At 24.7% G+C, this 26,210-nt stretch overlaps 1 protein-coding gene across 5 annotated transcripts in view; it reads right to left on the reverse strand.

Annotated features, from left to right (window-relative positions):
* The window catches only part of LOC145293821 (TAF6-like RNA polymerase II p300/CBP-associated factor-associated factor 65 kDa subunit 6L), a 313,860-nt gene that overhangs the window by 8,429 nt on the left and 279,221 nt on the right, over window positions 1–26,210 (reverse strand). For all 5 annotated transcript variants that reach the window (XM_080140452.1, XM_080140453.1, XM_080140454.1 and 2 more), the window contains 2 exons: window positions 6,886–7,018; window positions 849–977 (listed from right to left, as the gene is read on the reverse strand). In XM_080140452.1, the coding sequence (XP_079996578.1) occupies window positions 849–977; window positions 6,886–7,018 (262 nt within the window). The remainder of the gene's footprint in view (window positions 1–848; window positions 978–6,885; window positions 7,019–26,210) is intronic.

Consider the following 26,210-nt stretch of genomic DNA (forward strand, 5'->3'; position numbering starts at 1 on the left):
ATGAGAGAGAGAGAGAAGCTGAAGAAATACGAGAGTGAGAGAGAAGCTGAAGAAATAGGAGAGAGAGAGGGAAGCGAAAGATATGAGAGAGAGAGGGAAGTGAAAGAAATACGAGAGAGAGAGAGAAGCTGAAGCAATAAGAGAGAGAAGCTGAAGAAATACGAGAAAGAGAGAGAGAAGCTGGAGAAATATGTGAGAGAGAGAGAAGCTGAAGGGAGAGAGAGAGAGAGAGAGAAGCTGAAGAAATACGAGAGAGATATAGAAAGAGAGAAGCTGAAGAAATATGAGAAATAGAGAGAGAGAGAGACAGAGAGAAGCTGAAAAAATACGAGAGTAAGAGAGAAGCTGAAGAAATATGAGAGTGAGAGAGAGAAGCTGAAGAAGTAAAAGAAAGAGAGAGAGAGAAGCTGGAGAAATATGAGCGAGAGAGAGAGCGACAGAGAAGCTGAAGAAATACGAGAGTGAGAGAGAAGCTGAAGAAATACGAGAGAGAAATAGAAGCTGAAGAAATATGAGAGAGAGAAGCTGGAGAAATATAAGAGAGAAGCTGGAGAAATATGAGAGAGAAGCTGAAGAGATAGGAGAGTGAGAGAGAAGCTGAAGAAATATGAGAGAGAGAAGCTGGAGAAATATGAGAGAGAAGCTGAAGAAATACGAGAGAGAAGCTTAAGAAATTTGAGAGAGAGAGAGAGAGACAAGACGAAAAAATATGAGGGAGAGAGAGAGAGAAGCTAAAGAAATATGAAAGAGAGAAAGCGCGAAGAACAATGAGAGAGAGAAGCAACAGAGGAAGACAGGAAGGCAATGATGTAAAAAAAAAAAAAAAAAAAAAATTGGTGACAACTTACGAGTATAGCACCAGATACTTTATTTGCATCTGTTCTTAACAAAGCATTTGTTAATGATGTATCCTCCAAAAAATTGGTTAGATGTTGCATATAGGTTTGAAGTTCAGGAAGAAGAACATTCTCAATAGCCTATACGAAAAAATTATACAAAAATAAATTTAAAAAATTTGCAATTTGAAAGTTAAATTGGATTCATTTTTAGATTAATCACATTTCCTTTTTCGTCTTACAAACTTCAAAACTTATTTTTCTTGAAACAAACAAAAAGAAGCAAAAAACTAGCAAATCTACCTCTGGTCACATACTGTTGCTGGGCTGAGAGGATAATATCATGATGGACAAACTAAAAAACACTATAGGAGTTAAGACGCTTAAAATCTTTATCTTGTTGACGTGTAAAATCTTTACCTTCAAAAATATAAAGCAGAACATAGCATGGAAAGAAAGGAAAATCTTCTTACTGGGTGACCTCAAATACTAAGTGACCCCCCCCAATGACCTCTGTTAGTAGGGTTAAATTTCTTAGCGTCATTTGGACGCTGACCAAACGAGAAGCTGAAGACCTTAATCTTAAGCTAAGTATATTTATATGTGCACATTTCTTAAAAGTATATTTATATGTGCACATTTCTTAAAAGTATATTTATATGTGCACATTTCTTAAAAAGTCAAACTAAATTTAACCCTATTTTCTCGTGTGTGTATATATCATTCTGTACAGCTTTATTTTATTGTTTTTATTTCTCTGACATATTTTAACCATTCTTACTTCAATTATTTTAAATCCATTTCCTGTCTAAATTTTTACCATGTTTCATTGATGTGTAGGGGGGGGGGCCCTCCAGTTTACGCTAGCTTATTTAGATGTCAGAAAAGCTTTATTTAAGTATGATACTTAATATAATCAGCCATGGAAAGGCGCAAAAAAAAAAAAAAAAAAATTAAATATAAAAAAATAGAGAAAATAAATTAAATAAGAAATCTAAGTGCCCCCCCCCTACCACCTCGCACACTGCCATCTCCTTTCTGGAAACCTACTCCGGATGTGTGTTTTCCTAGTTTTAAAGCCTATGCTTTTGATCCATCACTTCATCAAAACACCAGGAAGAGGGGCTCCTATGTCTTAGCCAGCAATTCATCAATTTGTACAATTGATATCGCTAAAAATTAGATAAGCTCTGTCTATTCCAACAACCTTACACGCTTCTTTTCTTGTCAAATTAGCCAACTGCATTACAAACGGATTTCTTTTTATGATAGAGGCTAGAACTTAAGCAGTATACTTAATATGTACAATTCGTACATGCTAAACTATAACCACCTTGCTACCTATATCAAATCGCCTATTCTGGATCCTCATCAGCTCACAACTTACTTTCAGTATCCTCGGACTGTTAATTTCTCAATCAAATCTTATATCTCTAACACATTTCTCAATCAAATCTTATATCTCTAACACATTTCTCAATCAAACACATTTCTCAATCAAATCTTATATCTCTAAGACATTCTTTTGAATAGATACAAAAATTTCTTCCGAGCAGTTCAACATCCAGTGATCGTATATATAATCCACATTTAATTCCTTATATCACTTTGAATTTTATCTTAAATTTTCGTTCTAACCCTTAGCTAAGATAAACATCTCATAATACCCTATTCAACTACTTTTAAAAAATTAGATAGACACAGTTACAATATCAGAAATTCCCTTAAAGTGCTTTGTGCCTGACCTAGTCTGCAAACTTGAACAATAAACCACGACACTATGTACCTATAATTCCTCTCAAAATGGTAAAAAATGCCGCTGCTAGTATGCTACGTATATCCTATAGATACTTTACTTCCAAGACAACTGGCTTTCTCTGTTTTGCATGACAATTTTTTTTTCTAACTCTACCCCAAACTTTATACCCTAACGTGTAAGTATACTGTACTGTTATTTAAATCTTCTCTCCTGATCACTAACTAACCAACTGCTCTATAAATTGCCATTAAATCTAATCCATTGCATGTAACTTAGAGCAGTCCTAGCTCTCAACTCTTAACCCTAATAACTTTTCGTATATCGATACACATTAACACCTAAAGATTTCTAAGGCATGCTTTTGATTGTACTCTTATCCTAAAACTAAGCTTCTAAGAAAATGCTTCCTAGCCATAGTCCTATGAATAGATTTAAAGTGACCTATAATAAACAGCAACCCTTAATATCTTTCTTTTGATAGGAGATAGTATTGCAATAATTTATGCACAGACCGAATCGGTACTCATTGTAATACAAACGTCTGGATATTACGAGAAAGGCGACGACATCTTCCTCGTTAGAAGTCTGAAGACAACAAACTCAATGTCTAAAATTCTATGTATTCATATACAATGAAAACATGTCACTTATCCATCCATTTATATTTAATTAAACTTACAGAATACGCCTTAACTTATATCTTTTGGGCATACTTGTACTAACTGTACTCCAAATCAAATGTTTTCTTTGTACCTATATTGAGCATTTATCTTATCTTTCAGTCGTATTAAATACTCAGTTTGGGCACCAAATTTTAATTTCTAATATTAAGTAAATCATACTTAAACATGTTATTCTATTCCTAAACTAACATAAACTATATTTAACCAGACATTAACTCGTCTCTCTCAAACTAATCCTGTTGCAAATTTAGTTGCTTCCACTGCATGAAGTTTTACCTATCCCTTCTCCCATTAACAATGGAAAGCATAGTAATGTCCCTTCTAATCTCTTTGAGGAGTGTAAATTTTCAGTAGATATTAACCTAAATAACCGACTAATATTAACTATCCATGCGGGGTCGCAGAAATACCTGGATTAGGACCCAGGTGCGGGGCAAACCTTCTTGGTGCTGATGGACCCGTAGATCTACCTAGCTGCCAGATTCTATTAGGTCTGCTGATTTTTTTTTGTTCTTTGCAGTAGCTGCAAGATTCTATTAGGTCTGCTGATTTTTTTTGTTCTTTGCAGTAGCTGCTAGATTCTATTAGGTCTGCTGGTTTTTTTTTGTTCTTTGCAGTAGCTGCTAGATTCTATTAGGTCTGCTGATTTTTTTTTGTTCTTTGCAGTAGCTGCTAGATTCTATTAGATCTGCTGATTTTTTTTTGTTCTTTGCAGTAGCTGCCAGATTCTATTATGTCTGCTGATTTTTTTTGTTCTTTGCAGTAGCTGCCAGATTCTATTAGGTCTGCTGATTTTTTTTTGTTCTTTGCAGTAGCTGCTAGATTCTATTAGGTCTGCTGATTTTTTTTTGTTCTTTTCAGTAGCTGCCAGATTCTATTAGGTCTGCTAATTTTTTTTGTTCTTTGCAGTAGCTGCAAGATTCTATTAGGTCTGCTGATTTTTTTTGTTCTTTGCAGTAGCTGCTAGATTCTATTAGGTCTGCTGATTTTTTTTGTTCTTTGCAGTAGCTGCCAGATTCTATTAGGTCTGCTGATTTTTTTTTTGTTCTTTGCAGTAGCTGCAAGATTCTATTAGGTCTGCTGATTTTTTTTTTTTGTTCTTTGCAGTAGCTTCAAGATTCTATTAGGTCTGCTGATTTTTTTTGTTCTTTGCAGTAGCTGCAAGATTCTATTATGTCTGCTGATTTTTTTTGTTCTTTGCAGTAGCTGCCAGATTCTATTAGGTCTGCTGATTTTTTTTTTGTTCTTTGCAGTAGCTGCTAGATTCTATTAGGTCTGCTGATTTTTTTTGTTCTTTTCAGTAGCTGCAAGATTCTATTAGGTCTGCTGATTTTTTTTGTTCTTTGCAGTAGCTGCAAGATTCTATTATGTCTGCTGATTTTTTTTGTTCTTTGCAGTAGCTGCTAGATTCTATTAGGTCTGCTGATTTTTTTTTGTTCTTTGCAGTAGCTGCTAGATTCTATTAGGTCTGCTGATTTTTTTTGTTCTTTTCAGTAGCTGCCAGATTCTATTAGGTCTGCTAATTTTTTTTGTTCTTTGCAGTAGCTGCAAGATTCTATTAGGTCTGCTGATTTTTTTTGTTCTTTGCAGTAGCTGCTAGATTCTATTAGGTCTGCTGATTTTTTTTGTTCTTTGCAGTAGCTGCCAGATTCTATTAGGTCTGCTGATTTTTTTTTTGTTCTTTGCAGTAGCTGCAAGATTCTATTAGGTCTGCTGATTTTTTTTTTTTGTTCTTTGCAGTAGCTTCAAGATTCTATTAGGTCTGCTGATTTTTTTTGTTCTTTGCAGTAGCTGCAAGATTCTATTATGTCTGCTGATTTTTGTTGTTCTTTGCAGTAGCTGCCAGATTCTATTAGGTCTGCTGATTTTTTTTTTGTTCTTTGCAGTAGCTGCTAGATTCTATTAGGTCTGCTGATTTTTTTTGTTCTTTGCAGTAGCTGCTAGATTCTATTAGGTCTGCTGATTTTTTTTTGTTCTTTGCAGTAGCTGCTAGATTCTATTAGGTCTGCTGATTTTTTTTTGTTCTTTGCAGTAGCTGCTAGATTCTATTAGATCTGCTGATTTTTTTTTGTTCTTTGCAGTAGCTGCAAGATTCTATTAGGTCTGCTGATTTTTTTTGTTCTTTGCAGTAGCTGCTAGATTCTATTAGGTCTGCTGATTTTTTTTTGTTCTTTGCAGTAGCTGCTAGATTCTATTAGGTCTGCTGATTTTTTTTGTTCTTTGCAGTAGCTGCAAGATTCTATTAGGTCTGCTGATTTTTTTTTTGTTCTTTGCAGTAGCTGCTAGATTCTATTAGGTCTGCTGATTTTTTTTGTTCTTTGCAGTAGCTGCTAGATTCTATTATGTCTGCTGATTTTTTTTGTTCTTTGCAGTAGCTGCTAGATTCTATTAGGTCTGCTGATTTTTTTTGTTCTTTGCAGTAGCTGCTAGATTCTATTAGATCTGCTGATTTTTTTTTTGTTCTTTGCAGTAGCTGCCAGATTCTATTAGGTCTGCTGATTTTTGGTGTACTCTTCTCTGTCCAATAATACAGTAGCATCTGCTTTATCAGCCAGCAGTATTATGATGTTAACGCCATTACGTAGTGACTTAATGACTGATATTTCTTCTTTAGAGAGGTTTGGTTTTGAACTTTCCAGTGCTTGTCTCACTTTCCATCTTAGTTCATCTTCTTGTGTCTAAGGTAAGTTCAAGACTGCCTCTGCTATTACATATAAGTTTCTTTCTGTTTGTTTGTTTTTTTTTTTAATTGTTCCATAAAATATGCCCAACCCAAGTTTTTTTTTTTTATTGACAATTAGCATAAGGATTCAGTTAAAAATTGAATCATAAGAAAATCTTAAAAAATACCCTAATGACTCCTAAATATTGAACCTTGTTTTTATAATTTACAGACACATCCACAAACTTATGGTCAGATTTCTGGCAATACAGAATTAATCCCTTTTCCTCAGTTGAAAAAACATGGATTTGACGGACAACGAAGATCGTAGGTTTCATAACCAGAACGTTGTGCCAAGATGAGAACCATACAAATATTCATAACTCATCTAAAAAATACAAATATTCATAACTCATCTAAAAAATACAAATATTCATAGCTCATCTAAAAAAATTCAGAACTGCACTATCAAGTTTTGTATGATAAAGTTTAGAGATTACTATGTATTTCAAAAATATTCTAGCATCGTTCTTATGACCCGTTTTGATGTTAGGATGTATGAAAAAATATTTCGCATTTATTCATTCAGAAGGAATCCGTATTATTTAGATTCTTTAGACTACTGTTCTCTTCTTGAGTGTCATTTTTCATAACGTTTCAGCCGATGCAACCTCCAACATTCATGGTTGCTGGAACAAAAGCATACTACCCTTGTGAAGTAAATAAAGAGTTCCGTTCGAAATTCCATCCAAGTTGTCCAGAGTTCAACAAGATACACCTGAAGAATGTTAGAGGTTGAATCGAGCGAAATGGTGTGAAAAATGACACTGAAAATGAGAACAGTAGTCTTAATCTAAATAATACAAGTAACCAACCCTCATCTAAAAAATATTCTTTGGAATTTTATTGTTTTACAGAAAAAAGAAAGGCAAAGCCATTAATTACCTTTGTACCTAAAGCTAATAATCCCATAACAGCTCCGTAATGGGAACAGAATGGTTTAGAAAGATCACAAATAACTTCTTTCAAACTCTTCAAGGTGTTTTGCATCAAAGCACTGTTGTGTACACTCCACTTTCTGCAAAGACATAAATATTTCAGGTTAATATTTAATCAAAATGTTAAAAGAATTAACATTAAAATAAAACAAAGATTGCAACTAAGTAAAAGGAATTGAATACAAATTAGTGTCATGATCCGATCATGACAGAGGAGGGGGTGGGGTCACTCATATCCTAACTGACTTACCAGTAAATGTAACTTGATGCTCCATGAAAATCACTCAGTGGCATATCCTAACTTAATGTAGCAATACACACGAACGATAAAACACTTTGGATAATTACAGATTTCAAGGGGGTTCTGCTAAAATCGTCATATTTTAAAAACCAAAGCACCTTAAGTCCTCAAAATACCACCATTTTGTTCGAAAATGAATATATTTTCAAATAAATTAATAAATAATAATGTACATTATATATTTTAAGAGTTTAAAGCAAATAAAGTGCTAAAAATGTTAACATAATAAAACAGCGTTTTCGGTAAAATTATGTAATGACACCCCCACCCCACCCCGATTTGTAAATGGTTGTACCGCATTTCTCTTAAGAGTTTCATCATGAAATTAACTAGAAGAGATATCACTTTTAATAGATTTGGTTGTCCGAAATTCTTTTGACAGCTCATTTTTTTGTTGTGTTAAAAAAAAAAACTTCAACATGACGAGTTTGGAAAATTTTGAAAAAAATTTCTTCGGACACCCACTGTTAAATAAATCAATCTTTTTACTACATTTACCCATTAAAAATAAAAATGTAATCGTCTTTCTCTTGTGGTACTGAGCAATTTAAAATCATGATACCTGGAAGAAATCGTTCTATTTTTAAAAAGTATCTAAAAACGATTTGTAGCAGCAGCTACTATCGCTGATATAATTACTTTACTGTAAACAAACTTTTTTTTGTTTTGTTTTTTATTCCTGAACGAATTAAAAATTTAAAAAAATGAAAATACTAATATAAAACAATGTACTTACATATTTAGTTGGAGCTCATATTATCAGAACATAATTAGCTTAACTAGAGCTATTCGGTTATCAGAATATATAATTTTAAAGCAATCCGGCATAATTTGTGGTTAATTTTTTTAAATATAGTTGAAAAACAAATATGTAACGTGTGCACTTTTATCCATTACATTAGTTTTTAATGGTGAATTGTTTTCAGTGTTTTGTTTAAAAAAAAAAATGTGAAATACGATTTTTTTTTGCTTCACGTGTGCGAGCAGTAACCCCTCCCCCTCTCCCAATATATTTTTTCGTCTTTTTCTTTTTTTTACAATTTTTTTTCAGCGGATTATAATCGAATGGACACTAATCTACCCAATTATATATATACGGTAAAACTCCTTTAATTTGAACTTCCTCTAAAGTTGGACTTCCTCTCATTTGGACTTCTTCTAAACCTGGACATTCTCTAAACTTGAACTGTCTCGTCATTGAAATTGTATTAACATACTTTATGCAGAGTTGCAGTAAAACTGTTTACATGGTTTAGTCAGATATTGCGCAGAAATGTTAATATTGGTACTACGTAATTAATGTAGATTAGCTATTGATAATTAATTTACACTAACTGTAATTTTTTTTTCAGATTGCTATATTTAAAATAGTGTAAAACAACCCATCACAATGGCTTGCAACTCTAAAAGAAAACAAGTGACACTGACTTTACTCAAAAAACGTCAAATTATAGAAAAATTAGATGCTGGAGTGAAAAATAGCATTATATTGAGAGATTATAAGATTAGAAGAAGTACACTGTTTTACACCAAAAAGAAAAAAGAGAAAATATTGAAGGCTGCTCCTTTCTCTTCAAATAAAAGACATGCCAAAAGAAGGACTCTTCGCAGACCAAAGCAAGTTGAATTCAATCGAATATTGCATGAGTGGTTTGTAGCAAAACGGAATGAAGATGTAGCAATATCTGGGTCCATGTTAATTGCTAAAGCAAAATTTATTGAACTGTCTCGTCATTGAAATTGTAAACCTGATTCAAAGTGCTTGCTTCGTCATTGAAATTGTAAACCTGATTCAAAGTGCCTGCTTCTGTTGGACAATTGTAGAGCACATCCTCCTGAGTCAGAACTAGTGTCATCTTGTGGGAATATTTTTGTGTGCTACTTACCACCTAATGTGACTTCTCTCATCCAACCTATGGATCAAGGGATTATTTGGAACTTAAAATGTTTCTACAGAAATGATTTCATGATGAATATGATAAATAGTATCGTGAGTATAAGCGATTTTTAAAAGATGCCATATTTTCTCTCGCAAGTGCATAGAATCAAGTTCGAGCAAGCACATTAACAAAAGCATGGGGTAAATTATGCCCAGCGCCAAAGGCTTCTGAACTGAAAGAATCAGAGAATACATCTGGTCTAGAAAAAATTCTTGAAACCAAACGGTTACCGACCAACCACACTGTTCTTAAATCACTTAATGCAAATGATGTTGAAATGTGGGTGCAACAAGATGAGGAAACTACTGATCAATATCCTGAAGGCAGTAATGGTGATGAAAATAGCGACAGCTCTCATTCTCTTGACCCTAATATAAATAACCAAGAACACTCTGATGAAGCAATATCATGGGATGATACAGAAAAGTCTATGGAGACGGTTATAAAATTTCTAGAAAAAAGTTCTTACTTTAGTGACAACTATATTTTGCAAGCAATGTCACTCCGAAGAGATATAATCATAAAGAAGCTACAGAATCAAGAAATTGTAGATTTTCTAGATCGCTTACAGAATACAATGGCAGCGCCTGAGAGCTCAATCGATGAAAATAGAAACTGCAATGAGACTCATTCAATGAATAAATAAAAAGTCTGTATTTTACATAAATGTATGATTTCTGTAGATGATAACTTAGGTAATAAATACCTAACAAGTAAGAGTAGATTTAATTTATTTTCAATGTCTTTGTTCCTGGTAATAATATTTAACAATTCTTACTTGCAATATATCGTAAACTAAACTTGAATTATCATATAGCAATGAATTTCATTTACCATTTCTTAATTCTTAGAAAATTAAAGTTAACTGCAGCACATTTTTTTTATCGCGAAATTTGAACAACATCCTCTAATTTAAACGAAGCGGATGTTCAAAATATAGGAGTTATACTGTATATATATATAAAAAAAAATACAAAATCAATATTTAAATATTTGTAGGAGGTGCTCAGTTTCTAGTAAAGTTCCTATTTACTTGCCTCCCCATGAGGACAGTTAGACACAAGGTCAGTTAATGTGAAGAAAATCCAACTTCCCAAAATGAGTCAATCTGGATAGAAACAGACATAATAATTGTCTTAGTCATGAAGGATTTCTCCTTCACTGACAGAGGATAGAAAAGGCAAAGTGTAGCATCAGAATACTACACTGTGATCTTGGCCCGAAGTCCAGGTAGAGAAATAAAAAAAAAAACTGGAAAGTTTAACGAAATAATGTGTCACTTGGACAAGAAATATGATTGAAAATAAAAATCAAATTAATCTAAAATTTGTGAACGATTTGTTAGCTTTAGAAAAAAATGTTTTTTTATATTTAAATAAGTGGGCAAAAATACTTAAGTTTTCCAAATGTCATGTTTTCTGTTAGTGACGTCACTTGTTTTAAATGAAATTTATTTTTGTCTATTTGTCGTAATTCGTGTAAAGTTTCACACCTCTTAAGAATTACGACAAACAAACAAAAATAAATTTCATATTTAAAAGTAATTTGATGTCCAAAATCTAAGGCATAACATTTTCAAAAGCCAATAATTATGACCCACTAACCATAAATATGGGGGTCAAACGCTTTCTTAAAAAAAAAAAAATCTCCCTCAATCCTACCTCTAACCCTAAGTATGAGTGGCAAGCCTCCTCCTCTTAAAACCTTCTTTAGCCCTAACAATAACGCTAAGTCTAAGTGGCAAGCTCCTCACTAAACAAAGTTCCTTGGTAAGCTATATATGTGTCTAAAAAAAATCCTTCCTTAAATAAAAGTGCACCATTTATCACCCATAAAAAATAAATTAGTCAACTGTCCTAAAACGCTAGAATGGTCTCGAAATGGTGAATCATTTTACATTAAATTCATGTGAAACTAACCCCCACTCTAAATTCTAAAATTGTTTTTGTTTTGTTTGTATCAAGTCTTCAGGGTGTTCACACATAATTTTCCTTAGCTCTATCATTAACCCAAAGTCAGAGTGGCCACCTCCCCACCCTCTCATAATTGCACAAAGACCCTCTTAAAACCACACATAATCGTCTTTAGAAAAACAAAAAGGCGCACCGGATTTATCTCAGATAGAAAAAAAAAAATGGTTAACTGCCCTAAAACGCCTGAATGGTTCAAAATAGGGAATCATTTTACATTAAATTCTAAAATAATACTTGTTTATCTTTCATTAAAGTTTTTTAAGGTATTTACACATAATTGCCTACAAAGGTAAAATCGCATATTTTGGAGAGGTGGTGAGATTTGGGTGGGGGGCAACGAAAGCTATTAATCTACAATAATACCAAAGAAATATTGCAATATATTCATTTTTAAACAGTCCTAGATTTTGATTTCAGTTTCTTGTACATATAATGCATTACAATTCAGCTTTGAGTTCTTTAACTTCTTTTCTTTTAATGGATACATTGCATTTTTAAGGAATTGCAGCATATTTATGTGAATTTACTGCAGATTATTTGGAAACCATTAATTTCTGGAGATTTTCAGTAGCATATTCTAATTTCTAGCACAAAAATACACTTATATTATTTCATTGCTTAATTTTGTTTTAACAAAGATATAACATTTTTACTGAAAAAGTAGTGTAAAAAATGTGACAAAACGAAGAAGGAAAAATATCCAAACATGTGAGGCACAAAAATAATCATAACTTCCTTATAATTTTAATTTAAAAAATTTAAAAAGAGTCTTTCTTAGCTCATCATAGATACCAATATTGAAATATTTTAAGCTATTTCAATTTTTTCATATGTATTGCTAATAAATGTAGTTCAATATTGTGACTACTTGTTTTGTCAATTATTCCATGCCCAAATTGTGTTTGACTTTTGTATTGACACAGTTAAGAACTTAGGTTGGTTGATTGTTTTTGTTTTACGGCATATCAACCCTTTTTGGGTTATTTAATGCCGAATCTGAAGATTTTGAAGAAAATTTTTTTAATAGAATATATTTGTTGTTTTCAAGTCGGTTTCTATTTAACCCATAGTTGGAACCCTAACAGGTACTACCACTCCAGGTCAGAGTGGACCTGGGAGCAATGGTAATTAAAGGGTGGCTCCACACTCCCCAAAGCCCACAAGTTGGGGCCTCACCACTGGATATAGTTTAAGGTCATATCCAGGACCTAAGAACTTAGGTATTGTCATAAGCAATAACAAATATTGGAATACAGGTGTTGAATAAAAGGAAAATTAATATTGTTCTTATTGGGGAGAAAAGACAAACTGAGAATTTTGACTTGAATTTAGAGGACTTAAGATTTTTTTTTTTTTAGGTCAAATTTGAAAAGAAATCTGCCTTTTGATGAGTTCTTCGAGTATCTATCCTTTTTAATGCAAACTTTTACTTACTAGCCAATCGCCAACTTTTGATCAAACAATAAATGCGTTTATGTCACCAGCACAAAAAAATTAAAAAAACAGAGCTAAATACAACCACAATCTATAGGTTGGATCTTATTTAAAAATATTATGTCTATTTGATTACAGGTTCACTCTTGTGATCTTTTGATTTTTGCCAATGTAAACTATTTTATTATGCTGTGATTACATGTTTTAGCTTCTTGAAAACAGTTAAAAGTTATAGCCATATAGACTTAGAATGAGTGCTATATGCCAAATTAATGGTTAAATATGGTTAAATTTATGCTATTTTTTTCATTAAATACTGATCCCTGTTAAACTCTAACTGTGCATTGAAAGGTTATTATAATACTTACTAATAAACAAAGGTTCATACAAAATTTCGTTCAGATTGGCTCAGTAGTTTCCAAGAAAAAATTACATGGGTAGACTCATAGAAATATAGATAATTCCGTTCAAAATCAAAACAAAGAATTTCTTATGTAACCTTTCATAATTGTGATTTTGAAAATAAAATTTAATGTGAGCTTTTCTCTTCAGCTTTTACTCTAGCTGGGATCATAATCTTCCAAGTTATAAACACAATTTACTTTTTTGTGTTCATCCAAATCAATGATTAAATTAAAGCATTGACGTTTTATGATTACAGTTGCAATTTGAATTGTGATAATTTTTTGCTTGAGTAGTTTCGTCATTTAAGCACTTTGAAAATTATGATTTGAACATGATGCTTTGGACTGTCACTGAAATACAAGACCTTTTCAATTAAACTGATCATGTAATGAAATGTGACACTCTGCCTCTCAAGATAATTTCTCTTTTTTATTTTTATTCATATTGCACCAGCAGACAATCAGATTATTACATAAGAGTTGTTATTATATAAATTTTCCTAGGCATCAACATCATTCACAGATCGCTGAGCATACGAGGTGCCTTCAATAAGACTTTGTTCATATCGGCACTTTTATTGATAATACACACATGAAACTCTAGTCCTCTTCGAAGTAATCTCCTCCGGCTGCAATGCACTTGTTGCTGTTCCAACAACTTCTGGAAGGCCCCATGGAAGTTCTCTTGTGTGAGCATGTCAATTACCCTCGAAAACAGCCTCTTTCATCTCCTCCATTGTCATATAACAACAGCCTCCAAGGATTTATTTGAGCTTAAGGAATAACCAAAAGTCACAGGGAGCAAGGACTGGACTATAGGGAGGGTGAGGAACTGTCTTGTTGCCCATCTTGGTCAAATAATCTGTTAAATTTTGAAGAGTTTATGATAATTTTAAATGCTTGTACAAAACGTCTGGAAATTTATAGGAGGCACCTTATAATTATGATAAAAAAATGAAACTTTAATAATAATTGCCACAAAATGATATCCTCTTCATTATAAACTACTTGTTAACATTTTAGGAGAGAAAAAAGTCACCGAAGTTTACAAAGCCATTGTTACAATGGATCACTATACTTTTCTACTATGATTTCTATATAAAATATGTTATCAATATAATTAACTGCCCTAATGCTTTATCTAGGCTGAATATACAATGCAAACTGCCAGAAGATCGTTGTTGCAGCAGGATAGAAGCAGAAGTTGTTTCAGTATTTGCAATCAGTCACTGCAAAAAAATATGCTGAGCTGAAAGGTCAAAATCACTGTAGATTTTTAATTTTGTGACCTCTGAAAGAAAAAAAATGGTGACAAATAGATTCATACTATTTTTCACAAGCATAAATGTTGCACATTGGTGAGAATGGCAGCTATATTTAAAAAGTACTTCAATGTTCAAATAGAATATAACTTACTTCAACTCTAGTAGCACGCAAGCCAATAAATGTACAAATATGTAGTTGAGTACATTTTATTGCCAATTAAATTCTTTTTTTATTTAATATTAGGTTGTCCCAAAAGTTCAGAAACACTTGTGAAAAATTGAATTTTTATGCAACTAAATTTTTTTTTTTTTTTGCGTTTATATTATCTTCACCTTTCTATTACAGATGATAAATTGAGCTGCGAGTTTGGATTCATTACTGCTAGAAGCGGGATCTTTCACCCAGGAAAGCCGCAGAAGAGATTTGTGCTGCTGAAGGTGAAAAAACAATTGCATATGCAACGATTCTAACGTGGTACAAGTGTTTCGATTCTGACAACATGAGTCTTGAAGATAAGCCTCGTTCCGCACGGTCGTTAAAGTTGGATGATAGAGACTTGCAAACTGAGTTAGATACTGTGCCTTAATCGAGCACTCAACAGTTATCTGATGAGCTTGGAGTTGGCAAATCAACAATTCACAGACACTTGAAACAATTTGATTTTGTTCACAAAAAACTGTGCCAAGATCCATATGAACTCACCGAAGCACAAGCTAACAGATCAGTTGAAATTTACTAGAGAATTTGAGATTTTTTTCAGCTGAACAAACCCTTGAGACTGTTCACGCTTTAAATCTTTCAACATTTGTCATATCTACATAAAATTCATGTTTTATAGCAATACAAGGCACCATAAAGTTCAGTGCTGGACAAGGCGCACACTGCTACTTAATTTGACACTCATAGTTTTTAAATCAGTAATAAGCACATTTTTCCATAGTCCATCAAAATAAAACTTATATAACTGGATTTACAATGAAATTTATTTTAAAATGGTATTTTAATATTTTTGTTGTGATTTTGTATATTTAAAGAAATCGCTATTTAAATCTGACTATTAACGACGAAACATGCCAGCAGAGCATGTCTGCTGGCGGTAAATGACTTTGTGCAAATAAGCGGTCAAGGTGTGTTCACATAAATACTCGAAGCGGAAGTTGTACCCGTCGACGTTTCTAGTTATTTTAGCTAATCAGGTAAAAAGAATTGTCTTTGGTACGGAATTTGAATGTATGTCTTTGGAACTTTCTAGTACAAATGTAATTGAAGATAAAAACTGTGTTCAAACGCTATTTAATAGAGAAGACAATTTCCTTTGTCCTAAAATTTGAAAAGAATTGGATAAATAGTTTTTATGCATCGATAAAAATGGTGATAAACCTATGTCATATGAGAATTTTTGGGTGCCATTACCCGCAGAAAAAGTTTTGACTTACGAATATGAAGTATTCATTTTTTTTTTGTTATTATTTCTAAAATATAAGTTTTTAATTATGGGAAGGAAAAGAATATGTTTTAAAAAAGTAATTCTTTGAAAAAGAATGACCGACAATGAGCATTTTTTTTTTTGTCCCCCGATTCATCACAGAGGGACCTATGTTTTCAGTGGCATCTGTCTGTGTCTGTTATTCCGGACGATTGCCAGATATTAGTTTTTCCTGAAATTTGGCCAAAAATGATACGTTTTGCCCCATAACTTTTGATCCATCCATTAGATTTTTCTGAAACTTGGCCAAAATGTGGAGGCCATTGTTCTTAATATAAATCCAGTATGGGCGACCCTGGCAAAATTCTGGTTCGGGTCCCCGTGGAATTTTAGTGCTAAAAACGCCCCTTTTTGTGGCCCTTTTTTCATATTTCTCAACAAAAACTTGATATGTCTGACGATATATAGTGGTTTTTCACGATGGTTAACTCAAACATACATGTGTTAAGGCTTGAACCTGCACGGTTATCAATTTACACTTGGATTTGGCATCCTAAGGGGTTCAAAAGAGGTAAAAAAAAAGTCCCCAAAATAGCCAACAATGACACTTTTTGCCACATAGTGTTTGATCCATCCATTAGATTTTCCTGAAACTTGGCCAAAATGTGGAAGCCATTGTTCTTAATATTTTTTGATGTTATTCTTCTTGGTTTTCAAGTTGCAATAAAACATCTCAAAGATATAAATTGTGTTCAAACGTTATTTAATACTGATTTCTTTGTCTTAAAATTTGAAAAGAATTGGAGAAAGAGTTTTTATGCATGCGTCAATAAAAATGGTGATAAACACGTTATTCATATTTTTTTATTTTTGTTATTATTTAGTATTCATGTTTTTTATTTTTGTTATTATTTAGTATTCATATTTTTTATTTTTGTTATTATTTAGTATTCCTGTTTTTTATTTTTGTTATTATTTAGTATTCATGTTTTTTATTTTTGTTATTATTTAGTATACATGTTTTTTATTTTTGTTATTATTTAGTATTCATGTTTTTTATTTTTGATATTTAGTATTCATGTTTTTTTATTTTTGTTATTATTTAGTATTCCTGTTTTTTTATTTTTGTTATTATTTAGTATACATATTTTTTATTTTTGTTATTATTTAGTATTCCTGTTTTTTTATTTTTGTTATTATTTAGTATTCATGTTTTTTATTTTTGTTATTTAGTATTCATGTTTTTTATTTTTGTTATTATTTAGTATTCATATTTTTATTTTTGTTATTATTTGGTATTCATATTTTTTATTTTTGTTATTATTTGGTATTCATGTTTTTTATTTTTGTTATTATTTGGTATTCATATTTTTTATTTTTGTTATTATTTAGTATTCATATTTTTTATTTTTGTTATTATTTAGTATTAATGTTTTTTATTTTTGTTATTATTTGGTATTCATGTTCTTTTATTTTTGTTATTATTTAGTATTCATGTTTTTTTATTTTTGTTATTTTGTATTCATGTTTTTTTATTTTTGTTATTATTTAGTATTCATGTTCTTTTATTTTTGTTATTATTTAGTGTTCATATTTTTTATTTTTGTTATTATTTAGTATTCATATTTTTTATTTTTGTTATTATTTAATATTCATGTTTTTTATTTTTGTTATTATTTAGTATTCATGTTTTTTTTTTGTTATTATTTAGTATTCATATTTTTTATTTCTATTATTATTTAATATTCATATTTTTTATTTTTGTATATTATTTAGTATTCATGTTTTTTAGTTATTATTTAGTATTCATATTTTTTTATTTCTGTTATTATTTAGTATTCATGTTGTTTATTTTTGTTATTATTTAGAAAACATGTTTTTTATTTTTTTTATTATTACGTATTCATATTTTTTATTTTTGTAATTATTTAGTATTCATGTTTTTTATTTTTGTTATTATTTAGTATTCATGTTTTTTATTTCTGTTATTTAGTATTCATGTTTTTTATTTTTGTTATTATTTAGTATACATATTTTTTATTTTTGTTATTTAGTATTCATGTTTTTTATTTTTGTTATTATTTAGTATACATATTTTTTATTTTTGTTATTATTTAGTATTCATGTTTTTTATTTTTGTTATTTAGTATTCATGTTTTTTATTTTTGTTATTATTTAGTATTCATATTTTTTATTTTTGTTATTTAGTATTCATGTTTTTTATTTTTGTTATTTAGTATTCATGTTTTTTATTTTTGTTATTATTTAGTATACATATTATTTATTTTTGTTATTTAGTATTCATGTTTTTTATTTTTGTTATTATTTTTTAGTATACATATTTATTATTTTTGTTATTATTTAGTATACATATTTTTTATTTTTGTTATTTAGTATTCATGTTTTTTTATTTTTGTTATTATTTAGTATTTATGTTTTTTTATTTTTGTTATTATTTAGTATATATATTTTTTATTTTTGTTATTTAGTATATATATTTTTTATTTTTGTTATTATTTGATATTCATAGTATATATGTTTTTTAATTTTTGTTATTATTTGGTATTCATATTTTTTATTTTTGTTATTATTTAGTATTCATGTTTTTTTTATTTTTGTTATTATTTAGTGTTCATATTTTTTATTTTTGTTATTATTTAGTATTCATATTTTTTATTTTTGTTATTATTTAATATTCATATTTTTTAGTTTTGTTATTATTTAGTATTCATATTTTTTATTTTTGTTATTATTTAATATTCATATTCTTCATTTTTGTTATTATTAAGTATTCATGTGTTTTTTTTTGTTATTATTTAGTATTCATATTTTGTATTTCTATTATTATTTAATATTCATATTTTTTATTTTTGTTATTATTTAGTATTCATGTTTTTTTTTATTATTTAGTATTCATATTTTTTATTTCTGTCATTATTTAGTATTCATATTTTTAATTTTTGTTATTATTTAATATTCATATTTTTTATTTCTGTTATTATTTAGTATTCATGTTTTTTATTTTTTTTATTATTTAGTATTCATGTTTTTTATTTTTGTTATTATTTAGTATTCATGTTTTTTATTTTTGTTATTATTTAGTATTCATGTTTTTTATTTTTTTTATTATTTAGTATTCATGTTTTTTATTTTTGTTATTATTTAGTATTCCTGTTTTTTATTTTTTGTTATTATTTAGTATACATATTTTTTATTTTTATTATTTAGTATTCATGTTTTTTATTTTTTTTATTATTTAGTATTCATGTTTTTTATTTTTGTTATTATTTAGTATTCCTGTTTTTTATTTTTTTTATTATTTAGTATTCATATTTTTTATTTTTGTTATTATTTAGTATTCATTTTTTTTATTTTTGTTATTATTTAGTATTCATTTTTTTTATTTTTTTTATTATTTAGTAATCATTTTTTTTATTTTTTTTATTATTTAGTATTCATTTTTTTATTTTTGTTATTATTTAGTATTCATTTTTTTTATTTTTGTTATTATTTAGTATTCATTTTTTTTATTTTTGTTATTATTTAGTATTCATGTTTTTTTTTATTATTATTTAGTATTCATTTTTTTTTTTTATTATTATTTAGTATTCATTTTTTTTATTTTTGTTATTATTTAGTATTCATTTTTTCTATTTTTGTTATTATTTAGTATTCATTTTTTTTATTTTCGTTATTATTTAGTATTCATTTTTTTTATTTTTGTTATTATTTAGTATTCATTTTTTTATTTTTGTTATTATTTAGTATTCATTTTTTTATTTTTGTTATTATTTAGTATTCATTTTTTTTATTTTTGTTATTATTTAGTATTCATTTTTTTTATTTTTGTTATTATTTAGTATTCATTTTTTTTATTTTTGTTATTATTTTGTATTCATGTTTTTTATTTTTGTTATTATTTAGTATTCATGTTTTTTTTATTTTTGTTATTATTTAGTATTCATGTTTTTTTTATTTTTATTATTATTTAGCATACATGTTTTTTATTTTTGTTATTATTTAGTATTCATGTTTTTTTTTGTTATTATTTAGTATTCATATTTTTTATTTCTATTATTATTTAATATTCATATTTTTTATTTTTGTTATTATTTAGTATTCATTTTTTTTATTTTTGTTATTATTTAGTATTCATTTTTTTTATTTTTGTTATTATTTAGTATTCATTTTTGTTATTATTTAGTATTCATTTTTTTTATTTTTGTTATTATTTAGTATTCATTTTTTTTATTTTTGTTATTATTTAGTATTCATTTTTTTTATTTTTGTTATTATTTAGTATTCATTTTTTTTAATTTTTTTTATTATTTAGTATTCATGTTCTTTTATTTTTGTTATTATTTAGTGTTCATATTTTTTATTTTTGTTATTATTTAGTATTCATATTTTTTATTTTTGTTATTATTTAATATTCATGGTTTTTATTTTTGTTATTATTTAGTATTCATGTTTTTTTTTTGTTATTATTTAGTATTCATATTTTTTATTTCTATTATTATTTAATATTCATATTTTTTATTTTTGTTATTATTTAGTATTCATGTTTTTTAGTTATTATTTAGTATTCATATTTTTTTATTTCTGTTATTATTTAGTATTCATGTTGTTTATTTTTGTTATTATTTAGAAAACATGTTTTTATTTTTTTTATTATTTAGTATTCATATTTTTTATTTTTGTAATTATTTAGTATTCATGTTTTTTATTTTTGTTATTATTTAGTATTCATGTTTTTTATTTCTGTTATTTAGTATTCATGTTTTTTATTTTTGTTATTATTTAGTATACATATTTTTTATTTTTGTTATTTAGTATTCATGTTTTTTATTTTTGTTATTATTTAGTATACATATTTTTTATTTTTGTTATTTAGTATTCATGTTTTTTATTGTTGTTATTATTTAGTATTCATATTTTTTATTTTTGTTATTTAGTATTCATGTTTTTTATTTTTGTTATTTAGTATTCATGTTTTTTATTTTTGTTATTATTTAGTATACATATTATTTATTTTTGTTATTTAGTATTCATGTTTTTTATTTTTGTTATTATTTTTTAGTATACATATTTATTATTTTTGTTATTATTTAGTATACATATTTTTTATTTTTGTTATTTAGTATTCATGTTTTTTTATTTTTGTTATTATTTAGTATTTATGTTTTTTTATTTTTGTTATTATTTAGTATATATATTTTTTATTTTTGTTATTTAGTATATATATTTTTTATTTTTGTTATTATTTGATATTCATAGTATATTTTTTTAATTTTTGTTATTATTTGGTATTCATATTTTTTAATTTTGTTATTATTTAGTATTCATGTTTTTTTTATTTTTGTTATTATTTAGTGTTCATATTTTTTATTTTTGTTATTATTTAGTATTCATATTTTTTATTTTTGTTATTATTTAATATTCATATTTTTTAGTTTTGTTATTATTTAGTATTCATATTTTTTATTTTTGTTATTATTTAATATTCATATTCTTCATTTTTGTTATTATTAAGTATTCATGTGTTTTTTTTTGTTATTATTTAGTATTCATATTTTGTATTTCTATTATTTAATATTCATATTTTATATTTTGTTATTATTTAGTATTCATGTTTTTTTTTATTATTTAGTATTCATATTTTTTATTTCTGTCATTATTTAGTATTCATATTTTTAATTTTTGTTATTATTTAATATTCATATTTTTTATTTCTGTTATTATTTAGTATTCATTTTTTTTATTTTTTTTATTATTTAGTATTCATGTTTTTTATTTTTGTTATTATTTAGTATTCATGTTTTTTATTTTTGTTATTATTTAGTATTCATGTTTTTTATTTTTTTTATTATTTAGTATTCATGTTTTTTATTTTTGTTATTATTTAGTATTCATGTTTTTTATTTTTTTTATTATTTAGTATTCATGTTTTTTATTTTTGTTATTATTTAGTATTCATATTTTTTATTTTTGTTATTATTTCGCATTCATTTTTTTTATTTTTTTTATTATTTAGTATTCATGTTTTTTATTTTTGTTATTATTTAGTATTCATGTTTTTTATTTTTGTTATTATTTAGTATTCATGTTTTTTATTTTTGTTATTATTTAGAAAACATGTTTTTTATTTTTTTTATTATTTAGTATTCATTTTTTTATTTTTGTTATTTTTTAGTATTCATGTTTTTTATTTTTGTTATTATTTAGTATTCATGTTTTTTATTTTTGTTATTATTTAGAAAACATGTTTTTTATTTTTGTTATTATTTAGTATTCATATTTTTTATTTCTGTTATTATTTAGTGCTCATATTTTTTATTTCTGTTATTATTTAGTATTCATATTTTTTATTTTTGTTATTATTTAGTATTCATTTTTTTTATTTTTTTTATTATTTAGTATTCATGTTTTGTTATTTTTGTTATTATTTAGTATTCATGTTTTTTTTTATTTTTGTTATTATTTAGTATTCATGTTTTTTATTTTTTTTTATTATTTAGTATTCATGTTTTTTATTTTTGTTATTATTTAGTATTCATATTTTTTATTTTTGTTATTATTTCGTATTCATTTTTTTTATTTTTTTTATTATTTAGTATTCATGTTTTTTATTTTTGTTATTATTTAGTATTCATATTTTATATTTTTGTTATTATTTAGTATTCATATTTTTTATTTTTGTTATTATTTAGTATTCCTGTTTTTTATTTTTTTTATTATTTAGTATTCCTGTTTTTTATTTTTTGTTATTATTTAGTATACATATTTTTTATTTTTATTATTTAGTATTCATTTTTTTTATTTTTTTTATTATTTAGTATTCATGTTTTTTATTTTTGTTATTATTTAGTATTCATGTTTTTTATTTTTTTTATTATTTAGTATTCATGTTTTTTATTTTTGTTATTATTTAGTATTCATATTTTTTATTTTTGTTATTATTTCGCATTCATTTTTTTTATTTTTTTTATTATTTAGTATTCATGTTTTTTATTTTTGTTATTATTTAGTATTCATATTTTTTATTTTTGTTATTATTTAGTATTCATATTTTTTATTTTAGTTATTATTTAGTATTCCTGTTTTTTATTTTTTTTATTATTTAGTATTCCTGTTTTTTATTTTTTGTTATTATTTAGTATACATATTTTTTATTTTTATTATTTAGTATTCATGTTTTTTATTTTTTTTATTATTTAGTATTCATGTTTTTTATTTTTGTTATTATTTAGTATTCCTGTTTTTTATTTTTTTTATTATTTAGTATTCATATTTTTTATTTTTGTTATTATTTAGTATTCATTTTTTTTATTTTTGTTATTATTTAGTATTCATTTTTTTTATTTTTTTTATTATTTAGTAATCATTTTTTTTATTTTTTTTATTATTTAGTATTCATTTTTTTATTTTTGTTATTATTTAGTATTCATTTTTTTTATTTTTGTTATTATTTAGTATTCATTTTTTTATTTTTGTTATTATTTAGTATTCATGTTTTTTTTTTATTATTATTTAGTATTCATTTTTTTTTTTTATTATTATTTAGTATTCATTTTTTTTATTTTTGTTATTATTTAGTATTCATTTTTTCTATTCTTGTTATTATTTAGTATTCATTTTTTTTATTTTCGTTATTATTAAGTATTCATTTTTTTTATTTTTGTTATTATTTAGTATTCATTTTTTTTATTTTTGTTATTATTTAGTATTCATTTTTTTATTTTTGTTATTATTTAGTATTCATTTTTTTTATTTTTGTTATTATTTAGTATTCATTTTTTTTATTTTTTTTATTATTTTGTATTCATGTTTTTATTTTTGTTATTATTTTGTATTCATGTTTTTTATTTTTTTTTATTATTTAGTATTCATGTTTTTTATTTTTGTTATTATTTAGTATTCATTTTTTTATTTTTTTTATTATTTAGTATTCATTTTTTTTATTTTTGTTATTATTTAGTATTCATTTTTTTTATTTTTTTTATTATTTAGTATTCATTTTTTTTATTTTTGTTATTATTTAGTATTCATTTTTTTTATTTTTGTTATTATTTTGTATTCATGTTTTTTTTATTTTTGTTATTATTTAGTATACATGTGTTTTATTTTTGTTATTATTTAGTATTCATGTTTTTTTTTTGTTATTATTTAGTATTCATATTTTTTATTTCTATTATTATTTAATATTCATATTTTTTATTTTTGTTATTATTTAGTATTCATTTTTTTTATTTTTGTTATTATTTAGTATTCATTTTTTTTATTTTTGTTATTATTTAGTATTAATTTTTGTTATTATTTAGTATTAATTTTTTTTATTTTTGTTATTATTTAGTATTCATTTTTTTTATTTTTGTTATTATTTAGTATTCATGTTTTTTATTTTTGTTATTATTTAGTATTCATTTTTTTTATTTTTTTTATTATTTTGTATTCATGTTTTTATTTTTGTTATTATTTTGTATTCATGTTTTTTATTTTTTTTTATTATTTAGTATTCATGTTTTTTATTTTTGTTATTATTTAGTATTCATTTTTTTATTTTTTTTATTATTTAGTATTCATTTTTTTTATTTTTGTTATTATTTAGTATTCATTTTTTTTATTTTTGTTATTATTTAGTATTCATTTTTTTTATTTTTGTTATTATTTAGTATTCATTTTTTTTATTTTTGTTATTATTTTGTATTCATGTTTTTTATTTTTGTTATTATTTAGTATTCATGTTTTTTTTATTTTTGTTATTATTTAGTATTCATGTTTTTTTTATTTTTGTTATTATTTAGTATACATGTTTTTTATTTTTGTTATTATTTAGTATTCATGTTTTTTTTTTGTTATTATTTAGTATTCATATTTTTTATTTCTATTATTATTTAATATTAATATTTTTTATTTTTGTTATTATTTAGTATTCATATTTTTTATTTTTGTTATTATTTAATATTCATATTTTTTAGTTTTGTTATTATTTAGTATTCATATTTTTTATTTTTGTTATTATTTAATATTCATATTCTTAATTTTTGTTATTATTAAGTATTCATGTGTTTTTTTTTGTTATTATTTAGTATTCATATTTTGTATTTCTATTATTATTTAATATTCATATTTTTTATTTTTGTTATTATTTAGTATTCATGTTTTTTTTTATTATTTAGTATTCATATTTTTTATTTCTGTCATTATTTAGTATTCATATGTTTAATTTTTGTTATTATTTAATATTCATATTTTTTATTTCTGTTATTATTTAGTATTCATTTTTTTTATTTTTTTTATTATTTAGTATTCATGTTTTTTATTTTTGTTATTATTTAGTATTCATGTTTTTTATTTTTGTTATTATTTAGTATTCATGTTTTTTATTTTTGTTATTATTTAGAAAACATGTTTTTTATTTTTTTTATTATTTAGTATTCATTTTTTTATTTTTGTTATTTTTTAGTATTCATGTTTTTTATTTTTGTTATTATTTAGTATTCATGTTTTTTATTTTTGTTATTATTTAGAAAACATGTTTTTTATTTTTGTTATTATTTAGTATTCATATTTTTTATTTCTGTTATTATTTAGTGTTCATATTTTTTATTTCTGTTATTATTTAGTATTCATATTTTTTATTTTTGTTATTATTTAGTATTCATTTTTTTTATTTTTTTTATTATTTAGTATTCATGTTTTGTTATTTTTGTTATTATTTAGTATTCATGTTTTTTTTTATTTTTGTTATTATTTAGTATTCATGTTTTTTATTTTTTTTTATTATTTAGTATTCATGTTTTTTATTTTTGTTATTATTTAGTATTCATATTTTTTATTTTTGTTATTATTTCGTATTCATTTTTTTTATTTTTTTTATTATTTAGTATTCATGTTTTTTATTTTTGTTATTATTTAGTATTCATATTTTATATTTTTGTTATTATTTAGTATTCATATTTTTTATTTTTGTTATTATTTAGTATTCCTGTTTTTTATTTTTTTTATTATTTAGTATTCCTGTTTTTTATTTTTTGTTATTATTTAGTATACATATTTTTTATTTTTATTATTTAGTATTCATTTTTTTTATTTTTTTTATTATTTAGTATTCATGTTTTTTTTATTTTTGTTATTATTTAGTATTCATGTTTTTTATTTTTTTTATTATTTAGTATTCATGTTTTTTATTTTTGTTATTATTTAGTATTCATATTTTTTATTTTTGTTATTATTTCGCATTCATTTTTTTTATTTTTTTTATTATTTAGTATTCATGTTTTTTATTTTTGTTATTATTTAGTATTCATATTTTTTATTTTTGTTATTATTTAGTATTCATATTTTTTATTTTTGTTATTATTTAGTATTCCTGTTTTTTATTTTTTTTATTATTTAGTATTCCTGTTTTTTATTTTTTGTTATTATTTAGTATACATATTTTTTATTTTTATTATTTAGTATTCATGTTTTTTATTTTTTTTATTATTTAGTATTCATGTTTTTTATTTTTGTTATTATTTAGTAT

Source organism: Euprymna scolopes, chromosome 15 (assembly GCF_053919585.1).
Source record: "Euprymna scolopes isolate OS-2025 chromosome 15, ASM5391958v1, whole genome shotgun sequence".
Taxonomy (NCBI): Eukaryota; Metazoa; Mollusca; class Cephalopoda; order Sepiida; family Sepiolidae; genus Euprymna; species Euprymna scolopes.